Source organism: Pseudopipra pipra, chromosome 2 (assembly GCF_036250125.1).
Source record: "Pseudopipra pipra isolate bDixPip1 chromosome 2, bDixPip1.hap1, whole genome shotgun sequence".
NCBI lineage: Eukaryota > Metazoa > Chordata > Aves > Passeriformes > Pipridae > Pseudopipra > Pseudopipra pipra.
In genome coordinates, this window is record NC_087550.1 from 29,052,394 (window position 1) to 29,069,908 (window position 17,515).

Sequence of the window (17,515 nt, forward strand, 5' to 3'; positions counted from 1 at the left end):
GATGGTAAGAAAAGAGCAACTGCCTTTGCCTTCAGGCCTGTATCCTGCAGAAAATCAAATAATTCTTATATGGAAAGATATGTCCATATGTTCCGATAAACAAAAAAAATAAGTAAGATGTTGTCCATTTTATGAATTATACCCCTTTCCCTCAGTTTAAGACTCTGCTAACAGCCACGAAGATAGAATATAATTTTTCACACTAATTGGCAAATGCACCTGTACTGAAACTATGAGTATTATGAATTGGAAGTTCTCATTCAACTCACTGCAGCATCATTCAACCAAAATTTACCACTTTCAGGGATCTTTATTTATTTCAAATTTGAGAATGCTGAACTGAATGTGAATTTTTTTTCTTACAAGTAATTTTATCTCATCTGTTTTTTCTTGCATTGAACTCCTTCTCAAGATTTTGTCAAGGCTTAGAACTAATGGCACATTCATTCCACTTGTCAAGGTAGACACTGTAGAAGGTTTCTTTCCTTTCATTCAGTACTACAGACTGATATCAAGTGGGACAACAACCTTGCTGCTAGTCACAGTAGTAAAAATGAATAGGTAATGGTAATATCTGTCATCTATGTGATGCTAGAAGGAAATCTGTAGAGGACATGGATCTTACCCCTGCAGTGCAAAACCACATTTACTCTACAAGGGCAGTGCTAAGAGAATTCAGGTAGATTCATATTTAGCCCAATTGCAAATCATATGAAAAGCCAGCAAAGCCGTGAATTTGTCTGGTATTTAGTAAATAGAATTTATTTAAGAATAAACACATTGTGTTAGAAATAAACAAATATTTATTTTTACACAGTTCTTTGAAGTCTACCAGCAACTTGCTCTTGAGCCTGGGTATGCAGGGATGAGGTCTGCAGGGATGAGGTCTGCAGGGATGGCTCACTATTGATGAATTAGAGAAAGATAGTAAGCAAAAGTGCAATGTTGTAGGTTTTACGCAAAGGAACAAACATGTAGCACTACTATCTTGGTAAAGAAAGCCAGTTTATATAAGGTAGAACAAGTCTGTTGCTTAAAAGGCTGTGCAAGATTTCATCAATGCTATGGGCAGTCACTCCAAGTGGCCATAAGCATTCAAAAGCTGCTTATAAAAACCAACCAAGCAACACGCAGAGAAAGAATACAACAGGGATATGGTGTCAGCTAATGGATAACAATGTTATCCTCATGATATGAGTATATCCTCATATCACTGACACAGTACACTACTATAGAGACAGCACTTTGGAATAGGTATGTATAACAAATACTAGAGATCAAACACCTACATCTGTTCTTTCTTATTTGCTTCACAAAATCTAATTTCATCGTCCATGCACTGTGCTTGACATTATATGCCTGAACTATATGCAAAGGTATGTTATTGCTGTCTCCCTAGAACTGCCCAGTGTGCTGTCACACTTAGGTGATTTCTTGCTACCTATGAGCTCTCTTACTCATTGAGGCAGCATCTATTTTTGAATGAAGTTCTGGAACTGTAAAAGTCAGTGAATGAAGAATTGTTTATTTATGCTGAAGAGATATGAAAACCTGAAAACAGGTGACTTTACAGTAAATTACAGGTTACAAGAACAATACAGGAACTACAGTGGCAGGCTTCTGAGAAAAACTTCCAGTATGAGCAGCAGACAAAAAAGAAGGAAAAAAAAAAGGCCTAACCACATTTAAGAAGGAACCTGGCCTGTTTCTGAAGTGATTTGGTGATACAGGTACCATTTAGAGCAAAGTATCAGACAATGTACACATTTCCAATGTCTCCACACCCAACACTCCCTTGTCCTGTATTCAACTTCAGCAGAGTGTGAAGCAGACACATAGGCTCTTCTATAGTAAGTACTCCACTACAGCTCAGTAAACTGAACAAATAAAACTTCACTGTAACTGTTTCACCAAAACTCCACAAATTTTAGTAATGTCTTATCTGGTAGTCTGGAGAAGATTGATGTCTTGGCTACACCAGCATGTCTCAGAGGGCTTTAGATGCTTATTTGTGAAAAACTGAATGGAGCTGAGAGCTGACAGCTGGAATTAGCCTCCCATTCAGAGGCATTGATCCTCAAGGGGGACTTCAACCACCCTAATATCTGCTGGAGGAGGAACACAGCAGGGCATAAGTGATCCAGGAAGTTTTGGAACACATCAGCAACTACTTCCTGACCCAAGGAATAGAGGAGGCAATGAGAGGTGCTCCCTGGACCTTATGCTCACAAACAAGGAAGGGCTCATCGCTGATGTGAAGGCTGAAGGCAGTCTGGTCTTCACTGACCATGAGATGGTGGAGTTCAAGATCCTGAGGTCAGTGAGCAAAGCAAAAAGTGAGCTTAACATGTTGAACTCTGGGAGAGCAGATGATCATCCCTTGATGATCTGGAGGAGTCCCAGAAGGTCTATGAGGAAAGAGTGGGTCCAAAAAAGCTAGTTCATATGCATGGGTTAACTCTTCCACGTGCAAAAGCAAATCATCCCAACAAGCAGGGATTCAGGCAAAAAACGCCAGGAGGCCTGCATGTTTGAACAAGGAGTTCCTAGCTAAACTCAAACACAAAAAAGGAAGGATACAGAAGCATGGAAGCATGGACAGGTAGCCTGGGAAGAACAGAGAGGCACTGCCCAAACATGCAGACATATGGCCAGGAAAGTCAAAGCCTACCCGGAATCACATCTGGCCACCGAGGTTAAAAGCAAGAAGGGTTTCTCTAGGTACAGAAGTGGCTAAAGGAAGACCAGAGAAAATGTGAGCCTACTGCTGGGTGGCATGGGGGTCCTGGTGACACAGGATATCTTCTTCACATCAGTCTTTACCAGCAAGACTGACCTTTAGGAACATCAGGTCCGGCAGACCTGGGGGAAGGCTGAAGCAAGGAAGACCTTCTTCCTCATACCAGATCAGGTGACTAAATATTTACACAAACTATATAATTCAGATGCATGTCTCTCTGAACACATGGAAACACTTTTTACCATGAGGGTGACTGAGCACTGGAGCAGGTTACCCAGAGGGGTTGTACAGTCTCCCTTCTTGGGGAAATTCAAAATTAGCCTGGATCTATTCCTGGGCAACCTGCTAGAGGTGACTCTGCTTGGGCAGGGAGGGGTTAAGGTGTGCTCTAGAGATCTCTTCCAAGTTCAGCTATTCTGTGATTTTCCTTAAACATATGCAAATTAAAATGTGTGGATAGAACCCTGTGGTCTTGGCTGCCTCACTGCCAGATCATTCACCACATTTGTGATTGTAGGTGGACAGGGAATAATGAATGGAAAGTTCTTGACACTAGGCTACATCTCATTTCAGATGTTCAGAAGTGAAATGAGAATAGGATTGTCAGGTTCCCTCTGAGGGAGGAATCTGAGAAAAGACTTTGAACAAGATAGAGAAAAGTGTAAAAAAAAAAGCAATAAGAAAAAGGATTCCCCTTCCTGGTTCCACTCGCATTGCAGAAATGGCAGCTGAAGAACTATGGAGCGGAATACTGAGCAATTTAGGAGGAAAAGATCTCTCCACAGTGACTATTTTTTTATTGTCTAGTGAAAAAATAATTACTACATAAACCTATAATCTCACGCTGTTATTTCCAGGAGGGATGGCAGATAGAGAGAAATGATCATGCTTTGAAACTCTCGTTCTGCCCCTGGGTATTTCTATTTCCAGAAGAAAAACAGCAAAATGAAATCATACAGCATATTGCAAGCAAAGCTGATTTACAGTAATTAAATATGATTCACATCTCTCTCACCTTCCTAATGAATATATAGCTATAAAAAAATACTATGACTTAAAATTTGTTGTTACTTATACTTTACAACTGCAGTTTTGGCCAAAAAGGCTGGACTGAATACAGTAGACACTATAACTGGCCTCCAGCTAAAAGAAGCTCAAGAATGGCCTCCAAGAGCAGGCACTGCAGCTATCACAAACTTTCTGCTTCCATCTAAACCCTGCCTCTGCATCCAGTCACAGACATGCTTACATTCATGAGTACCTTTATCTCTTTTCAAAATTGTCTAAGATAGGCTAGCTCACAGCACTCAGGACCTTAACCCACAGATAGCAATAGTAATTGTTCCCATGACATGGAGTTTTTCCTGGCATTGCCTCAGTCCAGTCACTATAAATAGTCAGGTCAAGTCAGGAGGAAAGAGAAAAAAATTCTCTGGCAATTTAAATAGGCAAAAGCCACTTCCCTTTATTCAAGCAGCCACAGTGAGCCTAGGGCCGTCTTTACACACACAGATAGAATCCATCTCTCATTTGTTTCTGAAGGATCTTACCTTACATTCCCTTCTTACCGCAGATCATGGCATCAGGGCCACTTGCTCTGGTCTTACAACATCTGCAGATGACTGTTGTGCTCACTGGAGATAGTTACAGCAAATATCCAAGCTGAAGCAAGTCCACCATCACTAGAACTCGCATGTTTTGCCTTAGTGAACATTACCACTTCAGGAGAAAGACCCAGAGAAAGCCTGAACAAGAGCAGCTTCTCCTGAAACACCTCCACTGTGTGCTTGCAGAACAACTTCACACAAAACACCAACACCAGCCAAGCCACTGAAGGCCTTGTCATCAGCGATAGTACGACTTATCACCCCCCAGGCACCAGGACTTTCCAAGAAAACACAGATCTAGCTTTCATTGATTCACAATATCCAATGCAAGGACAGAGGGTTGCAGAGCTAGCACCTCAGGGGGCAGAGCAAGCTGCCACTTCCCATCAAGTCAAGGCTACTATGAACGGAGAAGGCAGAGTTCAGAGTGCGCAAGCGCTTTTCCTTCAGCTTGTCTCAGTTGTTTTTCATATCTTGGCACAGTGTCAGAATGCCACAGTAGTTCAGCTGGGCACAGCTCATCTCAGACATTGACCCAGTTTTCCTCAGTTACAACACTCGCCCCTGCGTTGCCTGTGTTTGCCTGACTGCTCACTGGAGACAAGTTCCACCCGGGAGGCCAGAGGAGCAGTTTCTGACAGACTTCTATAACAAATATCAAAACCAGCAGAGAAAAGTGCTGGAATCACAGAGTGGCATGGGGGAAGAGGAGTAAAGAAAATGAAAATCAGGAGAGGACAGACCAAAAGACAAAGAGGTTAAGAAAGAGAAAAATGCATTGGAAAGCTCACTTGGACAGTAAGGTTGGAGAGGAAATATTCTGAGAACTAAACAAAATGCAGCAAGGGGAGAAGGACCAAGAAGAGCAATTGGGAACTTCAACAGAGCTTTATGTATTCCTAGTAGTGGTTTTAGGGAATGTCATAAAGATGAAACTGACTTTTTGTACACAGATATGATTTGGAACTGAGGTGGGACACAGGAAGACATTTAGAAAAGCATAAAATTGCTCTCTTCTTTACTGAGACAAGTGATCTGTTTCTTATATGGGAGTTGTGCTCCCAGGTGTACTGTGGGGCAGCAAGAATAAATACTAGATGTGAGAGTATTGAAAATGAAGAGTGTCAAAGCTGGCATTGGAGTCAAAGTGGGAAGGATGAATGGACATAGCTGAATTTGCGGCCTAGGGAAAATTGGATGTGCAGAGCTACAGAGGGCCTCAAATGAGAATGACTCCAAACAAGGGATGGAGTTTGGCACTCAGAGGGCAGGATGATGGAAAGGAGTTAGTAACTGATAATAGTGTAGAAATATGATGTAGACATTTAGACATTACATCTGTCATAAAGCAAGACAGACAGCATAATTAGCATGCAGAAGACACACCAGAAAAGAAAACATTAAGTATTTTTTAGATAAAACACTGCTTTTTTCCCTCACCCAGAAATAAATCTCTGACCAGCTCATGGTGATAGGAAGCAAATTCCCACTGGGCCAGGCTGTTACTGTGTATCTTGTGTCCTATTCTGAGAGAGATGGGATCAGACAGAAGTAGAAGCAAGTCATGGTGAAGCAATAGCGCCCTGGGTTGATATATTTCATTGTTGCTACAGCTGTTTGGGTGGGGAAGAGACAGTGGAAAATAAAAGGCACATAAGGAGAGAAAAGTGTGGATTTTGAGTTGTAAAAGAAAGCATCAAATCAACTGAGATAAAATAAATGAAGTGACTAAGAACCCTTTCCTGCTGAACTGTTGATAGGAGATCAGTTGAGTAAGGGATTTTTTAGTTAAAAGAGGCAGAGCTAAAGCAATTACTAGCTAATTATATATGGGAGGACTGCCAGGGAATGGGTTGCGTGAAGCAAAAAAAAGGCAAAAACAAGAGAGGAAAGATTTGGGCAGGGTAAGGATGAAATACGAGTCTAGAGCAAGCACTTGATACAAGAAAAGCAGCAAAGTACTTGAAAAGCACCAAAATGTATGTGTATGTAGCAGAAAAACTGATGAAAGGAGCAATATGGAAGAGGAAAAAAAAAAGGAAAAAAGAAAAAGGTAATCTAGCTCAAGGCACCAAACACTATTGTCAACTGTGAGTTTACCTTGAAATTAAAGCTCTTACTCAGGAGAGGCTAACACACTGGTTTTTTTCATTTTGAAGAAGAGTAGGCTGTGGGGTGGGAACTTACAGCTGGCATCAGCCACCTAATGGGAGGATATGAAAAAGGGGTAGGCACAAGGTGGTAGAACATGAGATACACACAAGCTGTAATAACCTCTTATTACATCTTACTAAAATCTCCTTCTACATAGGAAAAAGTAATTTCACCACAGGTGTTGTCAAACACTGGAACAGTTGCCCAGGGACATTGTGTAATCTTGATCTTTAGGAATAATGAAAACTAGATTAGAATAGGCCTTGAGTGACATAACCCAGTTTGGTCCTGCTTTGAGCAGGGGTTGGAGAAGATCAGTTCCACAGGTCCCTGCAATGTAAATTATGCTGTGGTTTTAAAGGAAGCATCTTTTAAGTGATTAAAATTTGAGAAAAGCTTATTGTGCTTTTTTCTTTGCTAATAGTATGTGCATATTTTTACCAGACTACTGAAGCTTTTGCTTTAACATAAATCTTAACATTTTCTTAGCCTTGTACACTGAAAAAAGTTTATCCAGGCTGGTCAGAAAGGGCATCTTTCAATAATAAAAAAATAAACATGAAATACTCTTCCCAAATGAGAAGTCAAACAGCTGTGTGCACAGTTGCTAGCTCCCGTAGTTATCGGTAATAGAGATGTGATTCCTTCTGCAACCAGAAGGGACTACATACAGCCATAGGACATGGGCAATTTTACGGAATCCTTACAGCTACTAGAGATGACAGGCAGACCTTTTGCTTGCTTAATACCCTTAGGGAAAGAAGAGAGAAGAAGCAGGCATGTGGATGGCTAACCTCTCTCACTCCTCCACCTCAGCCAGACATAGGGAGAAAATTGGATTAGAAAGATGGTGGGCAGAGGTAAAGAAGTTAAAAAGACATGGAGTTTGTTTACCAATTACTATCACAGGCAAAACAGACTTGGCTCGGGGAAATTTAATTTAATTTATTGCTGATTAACATAGATTTGGATAATGAGAAAACAAAAACAAACATTAAAACAACACCTTTCCTCCTCCCTGTCCCAAGCTCAACTTAACTCTTTCCACTCCAAACTTGTTCCCTCCTCCTCTCTCTGGCTGCTGTTTTCTGTCTCCTGTTAAATATATTTGTACAGAGGTGCCAAACATATGGCCAATCAGCTCAGCTATGTCTTGAGCTCTGTCCTTCTTCATTCAGAAGTCAGCTTAGCACTTTATCTAGCAGTCATTTCTCTTCTCCTTTTTGTCCACACTGCAATTTCTGAAGTATTTTTAAAATGTCTCAGTCATGAATTCTAAATATTATTTTCAAAAGCATGTGGTAACTTAAATCCTATATGACTTTTAACAGTAATGATAAGCAGCAGGCAGTGTATACCAAGAAACACATTATTTAATTGTTTGTGGGGATGGATTCGGGAACAACTGTTTTCAGTAACGAGTATGTGAATCGGAGAGAAGGCTTGGGAGAACAGCCAATCAGTCCAGAATTTTGGGAACCAGTAGTCTAGGATAGCCTAATCACACAGAACATTCTGCTTCCAGCCTTCTATGAGGAAAAACACAAGATGCAGAAAACCGTGCCAGGCAAGGTTGCCTGTGTGTATACATCTACCCAAAGAAAAGGAGATTAGGTCCCAACCTTCTTTTTTTTCCTCTTCAAACTGCCCTTCTCCTTTCTGACCGTTCAGCATGAGAAGACCGCTCAGATAAGGTCAAAAGTGAATCCCACACAGAGCACATCCCACATCACCCAGAGGGCTTACTAAAGATTGTTGGTTCGCTCTTCTTTTCTATCTAGTTGGAGAAATTTGCCATATAGTAAAATACAGCAGGCAGTCTCATAAAACTAATAAAAGAAAGTATCTTAACTTATGATAGGGGGCAGGGGGAAAAAACAAGGGCTTTCTATCTTTCTCCTCAGAATGGCTCTTGGCAGATTCTTTGTTCTAAATAAAGAGGTAACAGCTGGTCCGGGAAGGACTCCACAGGCTTGCATATGGTGAGGGGGAAGGCAATGCCCACACACTCTTCTACTAAAGTGTAAGAAGGAAACTTGCTTCTCCTTCCTATCCTTGGTTGATTCTTCAGTCTTATTAAGAAGAGCTCCCTGCGGTATCATCAGCAGAAATCTGCCCTTGGGCTATTGCTTTTGTTCTGTATTTCATCTACAACACTGTAGCAGCTCTGTATCATGGCATACTTCTGTTCTTAGGAAGGGAGAACATACATATAGAGGGGAAGTGCTGGGAAGGACTCCACACAAAGAAACACCAAGCAAGGGGACAAATTACATGAACTGAATGTGGCTCCATTCAGACAGGACAGCAACATATTGTTAGCAGGAGAAGAGATCAGGAACAAACACTGATTGAGCCAGAGGAGTTAACAGGAAACATGAGCAGAAAAAAAAATACCCTCTAACATTAAGATTCATTATTTGGTTGTCTTTAGCTGCTCTAAGCTGCTCATGGAATCTTAGGAAGTAATTGATGGGAATGGAGTTTTGTAGCTTGATAGACTGCCATTGTTTCAGTTATTCCTTATAGTGTTTATCATTTTCATCTTTCTCCAGCTTTTATGATAATGAGGCTGCAAGGGAGTATCAGCTTTCACTGAATGGTATGAAAAATAGAAGATAGATTTTTTAAAATTTTATCTACCAAGCCTAATTCCGTTATTTTTTGAGTGCTTAAGACTACTATCTGATACTAAATTATTGACTGGCAGTTTATCTAAACTGTGAACTAGTCATGTTACTGATGCAGACAGCAGAACTAGTGCCATACAGAGCTGCTCTATGTCCGCCTGAGCTTACCGTCTCAGGAGCAGCACCATAGGAATGTAGTAACATTTCTTTCAGGATGAGCAGGATAAAAAGGGACACACATTTTAATTATTCTCAAAGTTTAAACAAATGAAAAGCACTTACCAATTTTAATTGCTTTATAAGTCTCCAGCAACAATGACCTGTATTTTAATAAAGCTATTTTACATGACCCAAATCACTTCATGAAGCACGAATGTAAAGTATCATATTGACAACCATTTGCACTGTTGCATTTACACTTGGTGTTAACCAGGATATTTGTACACCTAATGTTTGACTCGAACTCTTATGGGAATAAATTATAATCCAACTTTAAAATTGTGTCTGCAGCCAAAACTTGTTTCCACATTACATTTATTTTTTAGATTAGTAAGGGTGGTGCAGCAACACTTTATATTGCTGAGAGATTTTGAGTAGATGCATATTAAAACAAAGGAAGCATGAGAGGAATGTTCTACAAAAAATTACATAACCAACATAAGCAGTTTCCTCTAATGGACAGTCTTAAGCTTGAGATAGGAATACAGTCATGACATTAGACTGGTTGTTCAGGCTTGGCCAGATTTTGGCCCAGTATCACTTCTGGGTAATACATAATTTATTCTATTTCCTCCAACAAACACAGAAAATACCATGGGACCTTGGGCAGAGAGTACATTACTGGTAATGATAATACCATTATGACTATTTTTTCTTGTCAGGTCAGCCCTGCTACATGTTTCCTGTCCCATGACCAGGCTGCTGCCATTTCCTTTTTTTTTTTTTTTTAATTCCTAGTTCCAACAGTACTAGCAAAAGGGCCAAAACTAGCTAGGACAGTAGAGTGTATTAGCTCTGAGCTCAGCTCTGCTCCATGTGGCATGTTTCTTCTAACACTGTTGCCTCTTGGTAAAGAAGTGGAGTTTTGGTAGGTCTGGCTAGTGACAACTCCTGGTAATTCTGTATAAGTAGTCTAACAGGCTGCCTCTTGTGGCAGCTTGAACTAAGGCCTGAGTGGAGTTTCCAACCATGTTGTTATCACCAAGAAGTGGTGTCCCAGCTTTAGTCAGGACAAGGTAATTTCTGCAGTAGCTGGGAGGGGGTGTGGATGAGGGGGCATGACCAGGACCCAGATGTTATTCTGTACCACGTAGGGTCATTGCCGGGGGCAGTGGGACAGGACTCCCTCTTCTGAGGAGAAGGGTGTTCTTTCTGGTCTGCAGAAAATGTGGCAGAGAAAAGCTGATTGGTATTTGTATATTGTCATGGACTTTCCATGTAAATAATTTCTTTGTCTTATACCTTTTTTTATTAATATTGTTGCTGTTACTGTTCATTTTCTTATCTCATTGGTGTTTCCAGTAAATTGCTCTAACCTCAAACTGTGATCTTTGCCTTTTGTGCTTTCAGTCTGAGGGAGACTGGGAGCAAGAGGCAGCATGGTTTTAGCCAGAGCACTAAATTGAAGAATACCACTCCTAAACCCCTCCAGCTCCAGTTTGAGGTGCTAAAAGTGTCAGAAGAGACTGCTAGTAGGCGTTCACTGTAAGAAATGGTTTAGCCTCCTAGCTCTGTGAACTTTTCGCTAGTATCAAATACTGCTGATACAGAGAACCAACAAAAAAGGGGCTGCCTAAAGGGTGGAAAAAAGGTTCTCTCACCTTGGCAAGCTCGTTCATCATCAACAGGCTGGTAGCCAGCCTTGCAGGTACATCGTCCAATGGCCACCATCCACTCCCCTTCTCCATTGCAGTGCAACCGAACACTTGAAGACCCAGTCGTGCTTGTCTCTTCAGCATTTGGCACACACGTCCCTGGGGACTCCACCAGCGAGGTCCTCTCCCCTCCTGCAAACGTTTCAGGAAAGGAGGCAAATCCTTTCACCACAGCTGGGCACTTGTAGAAAAAGACTTGCACTGCCACCAGGGACATGCAGGCTCCTGAGTCCTGGAAGGCCAGGTAGAAGCCGTGCTTGGTAAGTGGTCCAAAGCTACGTACTTTAACATTCATCTTTACCACCTTCCCAGTGCTGTCCACCTGGGAAAAGCTTTCATCAGCTGCAATAGTATCCACTTTGGTCCAGGGGCCCTCACGCCACTCTGGCAGGTCCTGAGAGGCTATGTCAGCCTCCGACTGGTGATAGTAGAGTGTGAAAGTCTCCTTGCAAGAAGAGGCCACAGTGCGCATGCTGGCACAGTCTCTCACTGAGAAACGGAGGCGGACATGGACTCGGTGGGCTCCACGTCGCTCTATGAAGTGAGTACGCAACCAGTTGTTCTGACCTGGTTCAGCCACATTACAGACTTGAAAGGTCCGGATCAGGCGCTTCTTGTCATCCAGGACGCTTACCTCATCCCACTACAATGGAAATAAGGGAAAGAATAGAGAAAAGAAACTGTAAAAAAAACCAAGATTCAGTGTTCAACTGCATCAAAAATACGGGACAGGTCTTTGTCTTCCTTCTCCTTGCCAGTCTTGTCTATGACAAGACTTGAGTCTGCTGATGCCATGTGCAGCACAGCACTCTACACAGGACAAAGCATGACCCTGTAAAGAAGAGTGGTCAAAGTTTTGAAGTAAGAACTGTTATGACAGAAAACATAATTAATACAAACTTGTCACATGGCATTCAGAATCTTAAAATGAGAGTCACTTTCTTCCCTCCTATTTCCCCATGTCTTATCTCCAGAGACAAGATGCACAACACAAGCAAATGAGACAGAGTAACAAGACACTGTTCTTTGGAAAGCACATTGAAGTAGAAGTCCCTTCTACCCAGCTTTACCACAGTTGGAGCTATCCTCTGACATCTCCTATGCACACAAGCCATTCTGCATGACCACTACAGGGGCAGGCCCAGATCTGTTTTGTGCCAGGAGGAAGGCACAAAGGAAGGATAGGGAGGGGTTACTGTACTGAAAGCGGGTTACTGTACAAAGCTGTAAGAGAAACCCCTCCTTACCCTCTTAACTAGCTTTATATAATAGGTACAAGGTCCTGAGTATGACAGAGGAAGCGCACAGTGAGATAGAAGAGAAGGGACCCGGTCAAGCATTCTCGTGAAGATCTGACCAACAAACTGTATCAAAAAGAAAAATTGGCAAGTTGTGGTCATTAGTGACACTGTCCTGTGTGAAACAGAAGCACCCATTTGCAGATCAGAACATCTTTTTAGGCAAGTTTACTGCCTCCCTGGGGCCTAGTTTAGGGCTGTCACTAGATGATGGAAGAGCTTAGTACAGCCTTCAGACTATTATCCACTCCTGCTTTTTCACATGGGTACTAGTAATGTCCCAACAAAAAGTACAAAGTTGATCAACAGAGATTTTAGGGCCTTGGGAAGAATGCAAAAAAATTCAGGAGCACAGGTAGTGTTTTTCCCAATCCTCTTAGTAACAGTGAGACACTTTGGAAGAAACAAGTGATCCCAAGATATCAATACCTGGCTTCAGGACTGGTGCTTCTGCCAAAATGCTTGGTTTTGTAACCATTGAGGAACCTTTGAGACACAAGGTATGCTGGGACCTGACAGGATCCACTGTCCCAACAGGTGAAAGGTATCTTTGCTCATAAACTGGACAGACTGATTGAGAGAGATTTTATCTAGAATTGATGAAGGAAGGGCATATCAACAGGAGAGCTGGAGGTAAACCAAGAGTTGGCATGGCATAGCCTGGGGATAGCAGTGCTAGTGGAAATATGTATGCTGCTCCCGGGAGCATGGAGGGCTCAGGAGCGCAACTGAAATGTTTGTACATCAATGCACACAGTATGAATTATGGAATCTGAGTTGGAAGGGACCCACAAGAATCATAGAGTCCAACTCCTAGATCTGCCACAGTGTTCCTTGGACTCAATTCTAGAGCCAGTTCTGTGCAAGGTATTTATCGATGACCTGGATGCAGGAGTTGAACGCACCATTACCAAGTTTACTGTCAAGACTAACCTGGCAAGTGCTGTTAACTCTCTGGGGGGACAAAAGAGCTTGCAGAGGGATCTGGATAGATTAGAGCATTAGGCAGTCATCCACGGCATGAAACTTAACAAGAACAAATGCCAGATGCTGCACCTGGGATGGAGTAACTCTGCACACAAGTATAAAGTGGGAGAGGAGTGGCTGGAGAGCACCCTGCAGAGCACCCTGGGGGTGCTGGTGGCATCAGCTCAATGTGAGTCAGCAGTGTGTGCCCGGGCAGCCCCGAGGGCAAACCACATCCTGGGGAGCATCAAACATGGCATCACCAGCTGGTCAGAAGAGGGGATTATCCCACTGTGCTCAGCATTGGTGTGGTCTCACACGGAGTGCTGGGTGCAGTTCTGAGCCCCACCATTTCTGAGGGGTGTGAAGGTCCTGAAATGAGTCCAGAGGAGGGCAAAAAAAGCTGGTGGATGGGCTGAAAGGCATATGCTGTGGTGAGTAGCTGAGGGTTCTGGGTTTGTCTAGCTTGTAAAAAAGGAGGCTGAGTGGCAATCCCCTTGCCATCTGCAGCTTCCTGAGGAGGGCAAATGGAGAGGGAGGAGCTGACCCCTTCTCCCTGGAGTCCAGTGATAGGACGCATGGGAATGGTTCAAAGCTGCCTTAGGGGAGATTTAGAATTGACATTAGGAAACATTTCTTTACCGAGAGGGTGGTCAGACACTGAAACAGGCTCCCTAGGGAGGCGGTCAATACTCCAAGCCTGTCAGCATTTGACGATGCTCGTAACAACATGCTTTAACTTTTGATCAGCCCTGAAGTGGTCAGGCAGCTGGACTAGGTGATTGTTGTAGGTACCTTCCAACTGAAATATTCTATTCTATTCTATCAGTACAGAGGGATAATTATTTACATTAGGATAGTGGAAGGCAGACAGTAAGGAGGTGACAATAGTATCCCCTTCAGTATCCTCCTCTCTTAACCATCTGGCTTTGCACAACACATTGTGTTCAAATTGTTCATATGTACAAAATCCATGAACAAAGTCTCATTGCTTCTAGTTTCCCTTTCTTCATCAGATGCATGCATGTCTTCCCAGCAGAACCACAGTCAAGAAGAGGACAAGGGAAATGCTTACCCCATCAGAAGGGTGTGTGGTCCAGCCAATCTCTGAGGTCTCTTGAGTTGTATCCAGAAGTATTTCTGTTTATATTTAAAAAAATTAAATAAAAAGAGTATTTTGTGCTATTACAAGTCAGACTAAAATCTTATCTGTTCCTCACAAGATTGTCTTGTAGAGGGTTTCCATACACCAAAAATATACATTAATGTTTTGAGATTAAATATGACAGTTATGTTCATATTAGTAAATTAAGATGGGCCAAGATGGGGGTAGAGGCACTGGGCACATAATCATGCTAAGTCATGATTAGCAAGTTGCTTGGCAATGTTCTGACCAGACTTTCCCAGGCAAAGTGTAAGCACACTGACAGCATGGAGCAGAATCATCATAATGAGCAGTATACACAAGGCCACTCTCTTTTTGGAAAGGGAAAGGTGGGACAGAGAGATGAGTTACATGAATGCATGCCGGTCTCCTTAGGACTAGGGTTGCCTGTTTCATTCGCAGGTGTAAATGTGGACACAAGGTCAAGACACGTTTGTTTCCAGTTCTGGAACAAAATTTCTTTTGGAGTTTGGGATGACGACCCAGTTGATCCTGTAATGGATTCACTTTGTTCTGGATCTGGGCATTACATTGCAAGCCTGTGTAGGAGTCCCAGTTTTATCAGAAAAATTAGTATTAAAAAGTCTGTTGCATTATCCTGCTCAGGAGTAGGGTACATGCAGAGCTTCACAGGCCAAGTTTATTCCCACAAGTGGTCTGCATTTCCATTGTAATTGAATCTACTACTGGAGGCAGATACTAGCCTTGACTGCTCTTGGACTTGTTATTCTCTATTTGTGTACAAAGAAATACAGAAGAAATTGTAACAGTGCAAACTATACATGTATCATTCCCCAAATTACTATGTCAAGGTCTGAGACTACCCTGGAAGTTACTAGTATGGAAGCATGTGCACTATACTGTCTACATTTATAGTGAGGACACAGAAGAAGAACAAGACTCCCTTGAATAGATACTTATATGTGTTGATAAACACTGTATAAATCAGCTGCTTTTTCTTTAATTCTGAAAAGTTTTATTTGTTTATTTTGACTTCCTATTTCCATTTTGTTGCTTTAAAAAAGCAAAACCTTACAAAACAGATCAAAAAAGCCAACCCAGAACCCAACAGCAACAGCCAGCTAATTTACAAATAGGATTCATTGTTCCTATTCCCCTTCTAAAAGTTTATAGATATGACTGTTCCATGTTTTATGCAGGAGAGAGATTCTCAATGGTTTTTATTTCCAATTTGTGGACTGCTGATGTCACTATCCATACCAATGCACCTGGGGATTCATTCCACATTAATCATCAGAAAGGAAAGACTAGACTCATCCTAAAGCAGACATGATCAAGTGAGCAAGTTTATGCAGACCTCAGTCTTCATCAGTGTCCCTGAACTATGTTCCCTATATTCCTACAGGAGACCTTATATTCTTAGACCTTCCTGAAGAGCTGATTCCTTGATTCAAAAGCAGTGTAAAATACCTGGGCAGGCTTGCGAAAACTGGAAGGAGCTTACTGGTTAAGCACAACCTCATTAAAATTGTCTAACAGACCTCGAGAAATGCTGAGCAGCTCAGTACTCAAGGGTAACTTGGCTCAGATGGTTACTCTGAGCAGCAGAACCTCTGCAAAAGGCCTATGCCTCCCTGAGGCACAGGCTTCCCTAGGCTGTCCTGGCAGCAGAGGAACTTGGCATTCCCCCACGCCCATTACGGTCTCAACTGCACAGTCTGGCATAGGGGTTGCACTGCATCATGTCATTACTTTGCCACTGGGTTCCCAGACATTGCCTTGATATGCTGAAATAATATACAAGGTAATTTTTCAACACAGAAAGAAGTTTTTTTTCTAATCAGGTCTGAGTCTCCCATTTACCAAAGTATAATGCCTCTGCCCCAAGGAAACTAGAAGAAAATAAAATAGAGAAAAGTTAATCAGGGCACAGAAAGTCAGATAAAAAGTGAGAAAGGAAAGAAGAAGAAAGAAAATAGAGAAGACTTGCTCAGCAGACTGCTTGCCATGTCAAGCATATTCTCCAGATAGCTTCTCACCAGTGATCAAGGTAATATTTATCAAGCACAGAAGTATTTCACAAGTAAACAGAAACAGGAAGCCTGAAGCAGACAGAACCGTCCCTCTCACAGTGAATATTTTAAGTCAGAAAGCATTAGGAAAATAAGAAAAGTACACAAGAACTTTGTGTGCATAAATCTCATTTCACAACCTGCAGTCCAATGTCCCTCGCTATTTTTCTTCTCTTTCTCCCTCTCCTACTGGCTCCATGCCTTGAATCAGATCCCCAGCCACACTAGCTGCAGGCACACTCACAAATCTAACAAGCTGTTAAACTGCTCTCTAATTCTGAGGACAACAGGCACAGGTCCACTCTACCTTCTGACTTACGTGTAGATACTGTTTATGATAAGATTAATTGGCATGGGCCAAACACATGGATGTGCTAATAATTTAACACTATGAATGTGTACAGGTACAAGCCTTCAATCTGCCACTTTACTAGTACAGATGACTGATGCAGCATTTCAGATCCTCAGTGTGTTCAGTATTCTGCTACTCTTCAGCGTAGATATAAATGATCTGTTCGGTTGAATTTGCCAATTTGGAAAAAAAATGGCTTTCACCCTTTCTATCTCGCTCAAAATCAAGGATCTTGCAAGATCAGGTTAGACCTAGGCTTAGTCCAGTCCTTGATACTGCTAGAGGCAACACTGATTGAGGTCATCTCAGAGTATCGATGGAACAATATTACATTCTACATTAAAAATGAGGAATAAACAAGATATCTGAGCAAACTGGAGGCTTTTAAACACATGAAATGATGACAATTCTTTTTTGACTTCTGCTTTAATTTCAGTTTTGAAGGATGATATTCCAATTTCATATTATGAGTTATTTTAGTTCAAAGAAGAGAAGAATAACTGATGAGAGATTCTCCTGTATTTCTCTTCCCTAAACTAAAAAGAAAAAGATCATCTTTTATAGAAGAGTCAAATGGGTTCATTACAGTCTCTGTAAAACAAAATTTTAAACTAGTTAAACTCTCATTTAAGTATCCTTTGTTCTTGCAGGCCAGAAAGAGTGAAATAAAAATCCCCAATACTTAACCTAGTACTA

The 17,515-nt window shown here is 41.8% G+C and overlaps 1 protein-coding gene across 2 annotated transcripts in view; it reads right to left on the bottom strand.

Moving 5' to 3' along the window:
• Window positions 1-17,515, bottom strand: part of LOC135409347 (ephrin type-B receptor 5) — a 70,109-nt gene that overhangs the window by 26,131 nt on the left and 26,463 nt on the right. For both annotated transcript variants that reach the window (XM_064644737.1, XM_064644736.1), the window contains exons 3-4: window positions 14,345-14,409; window positions 10,952-11,648 (exon numbers count right to left, since the gene is read on the bottom strand). In XM_064644737.1, the coding sequence (XP_064500807.1) occupies window positions 10,952-11,648; window positions 14,345-14,409 (762 nt within the window). The remainder of the gene's footprint in view (window positions 1-10,951; window positions 11,649-14,344; window positions 14,410-17,515) is intronic.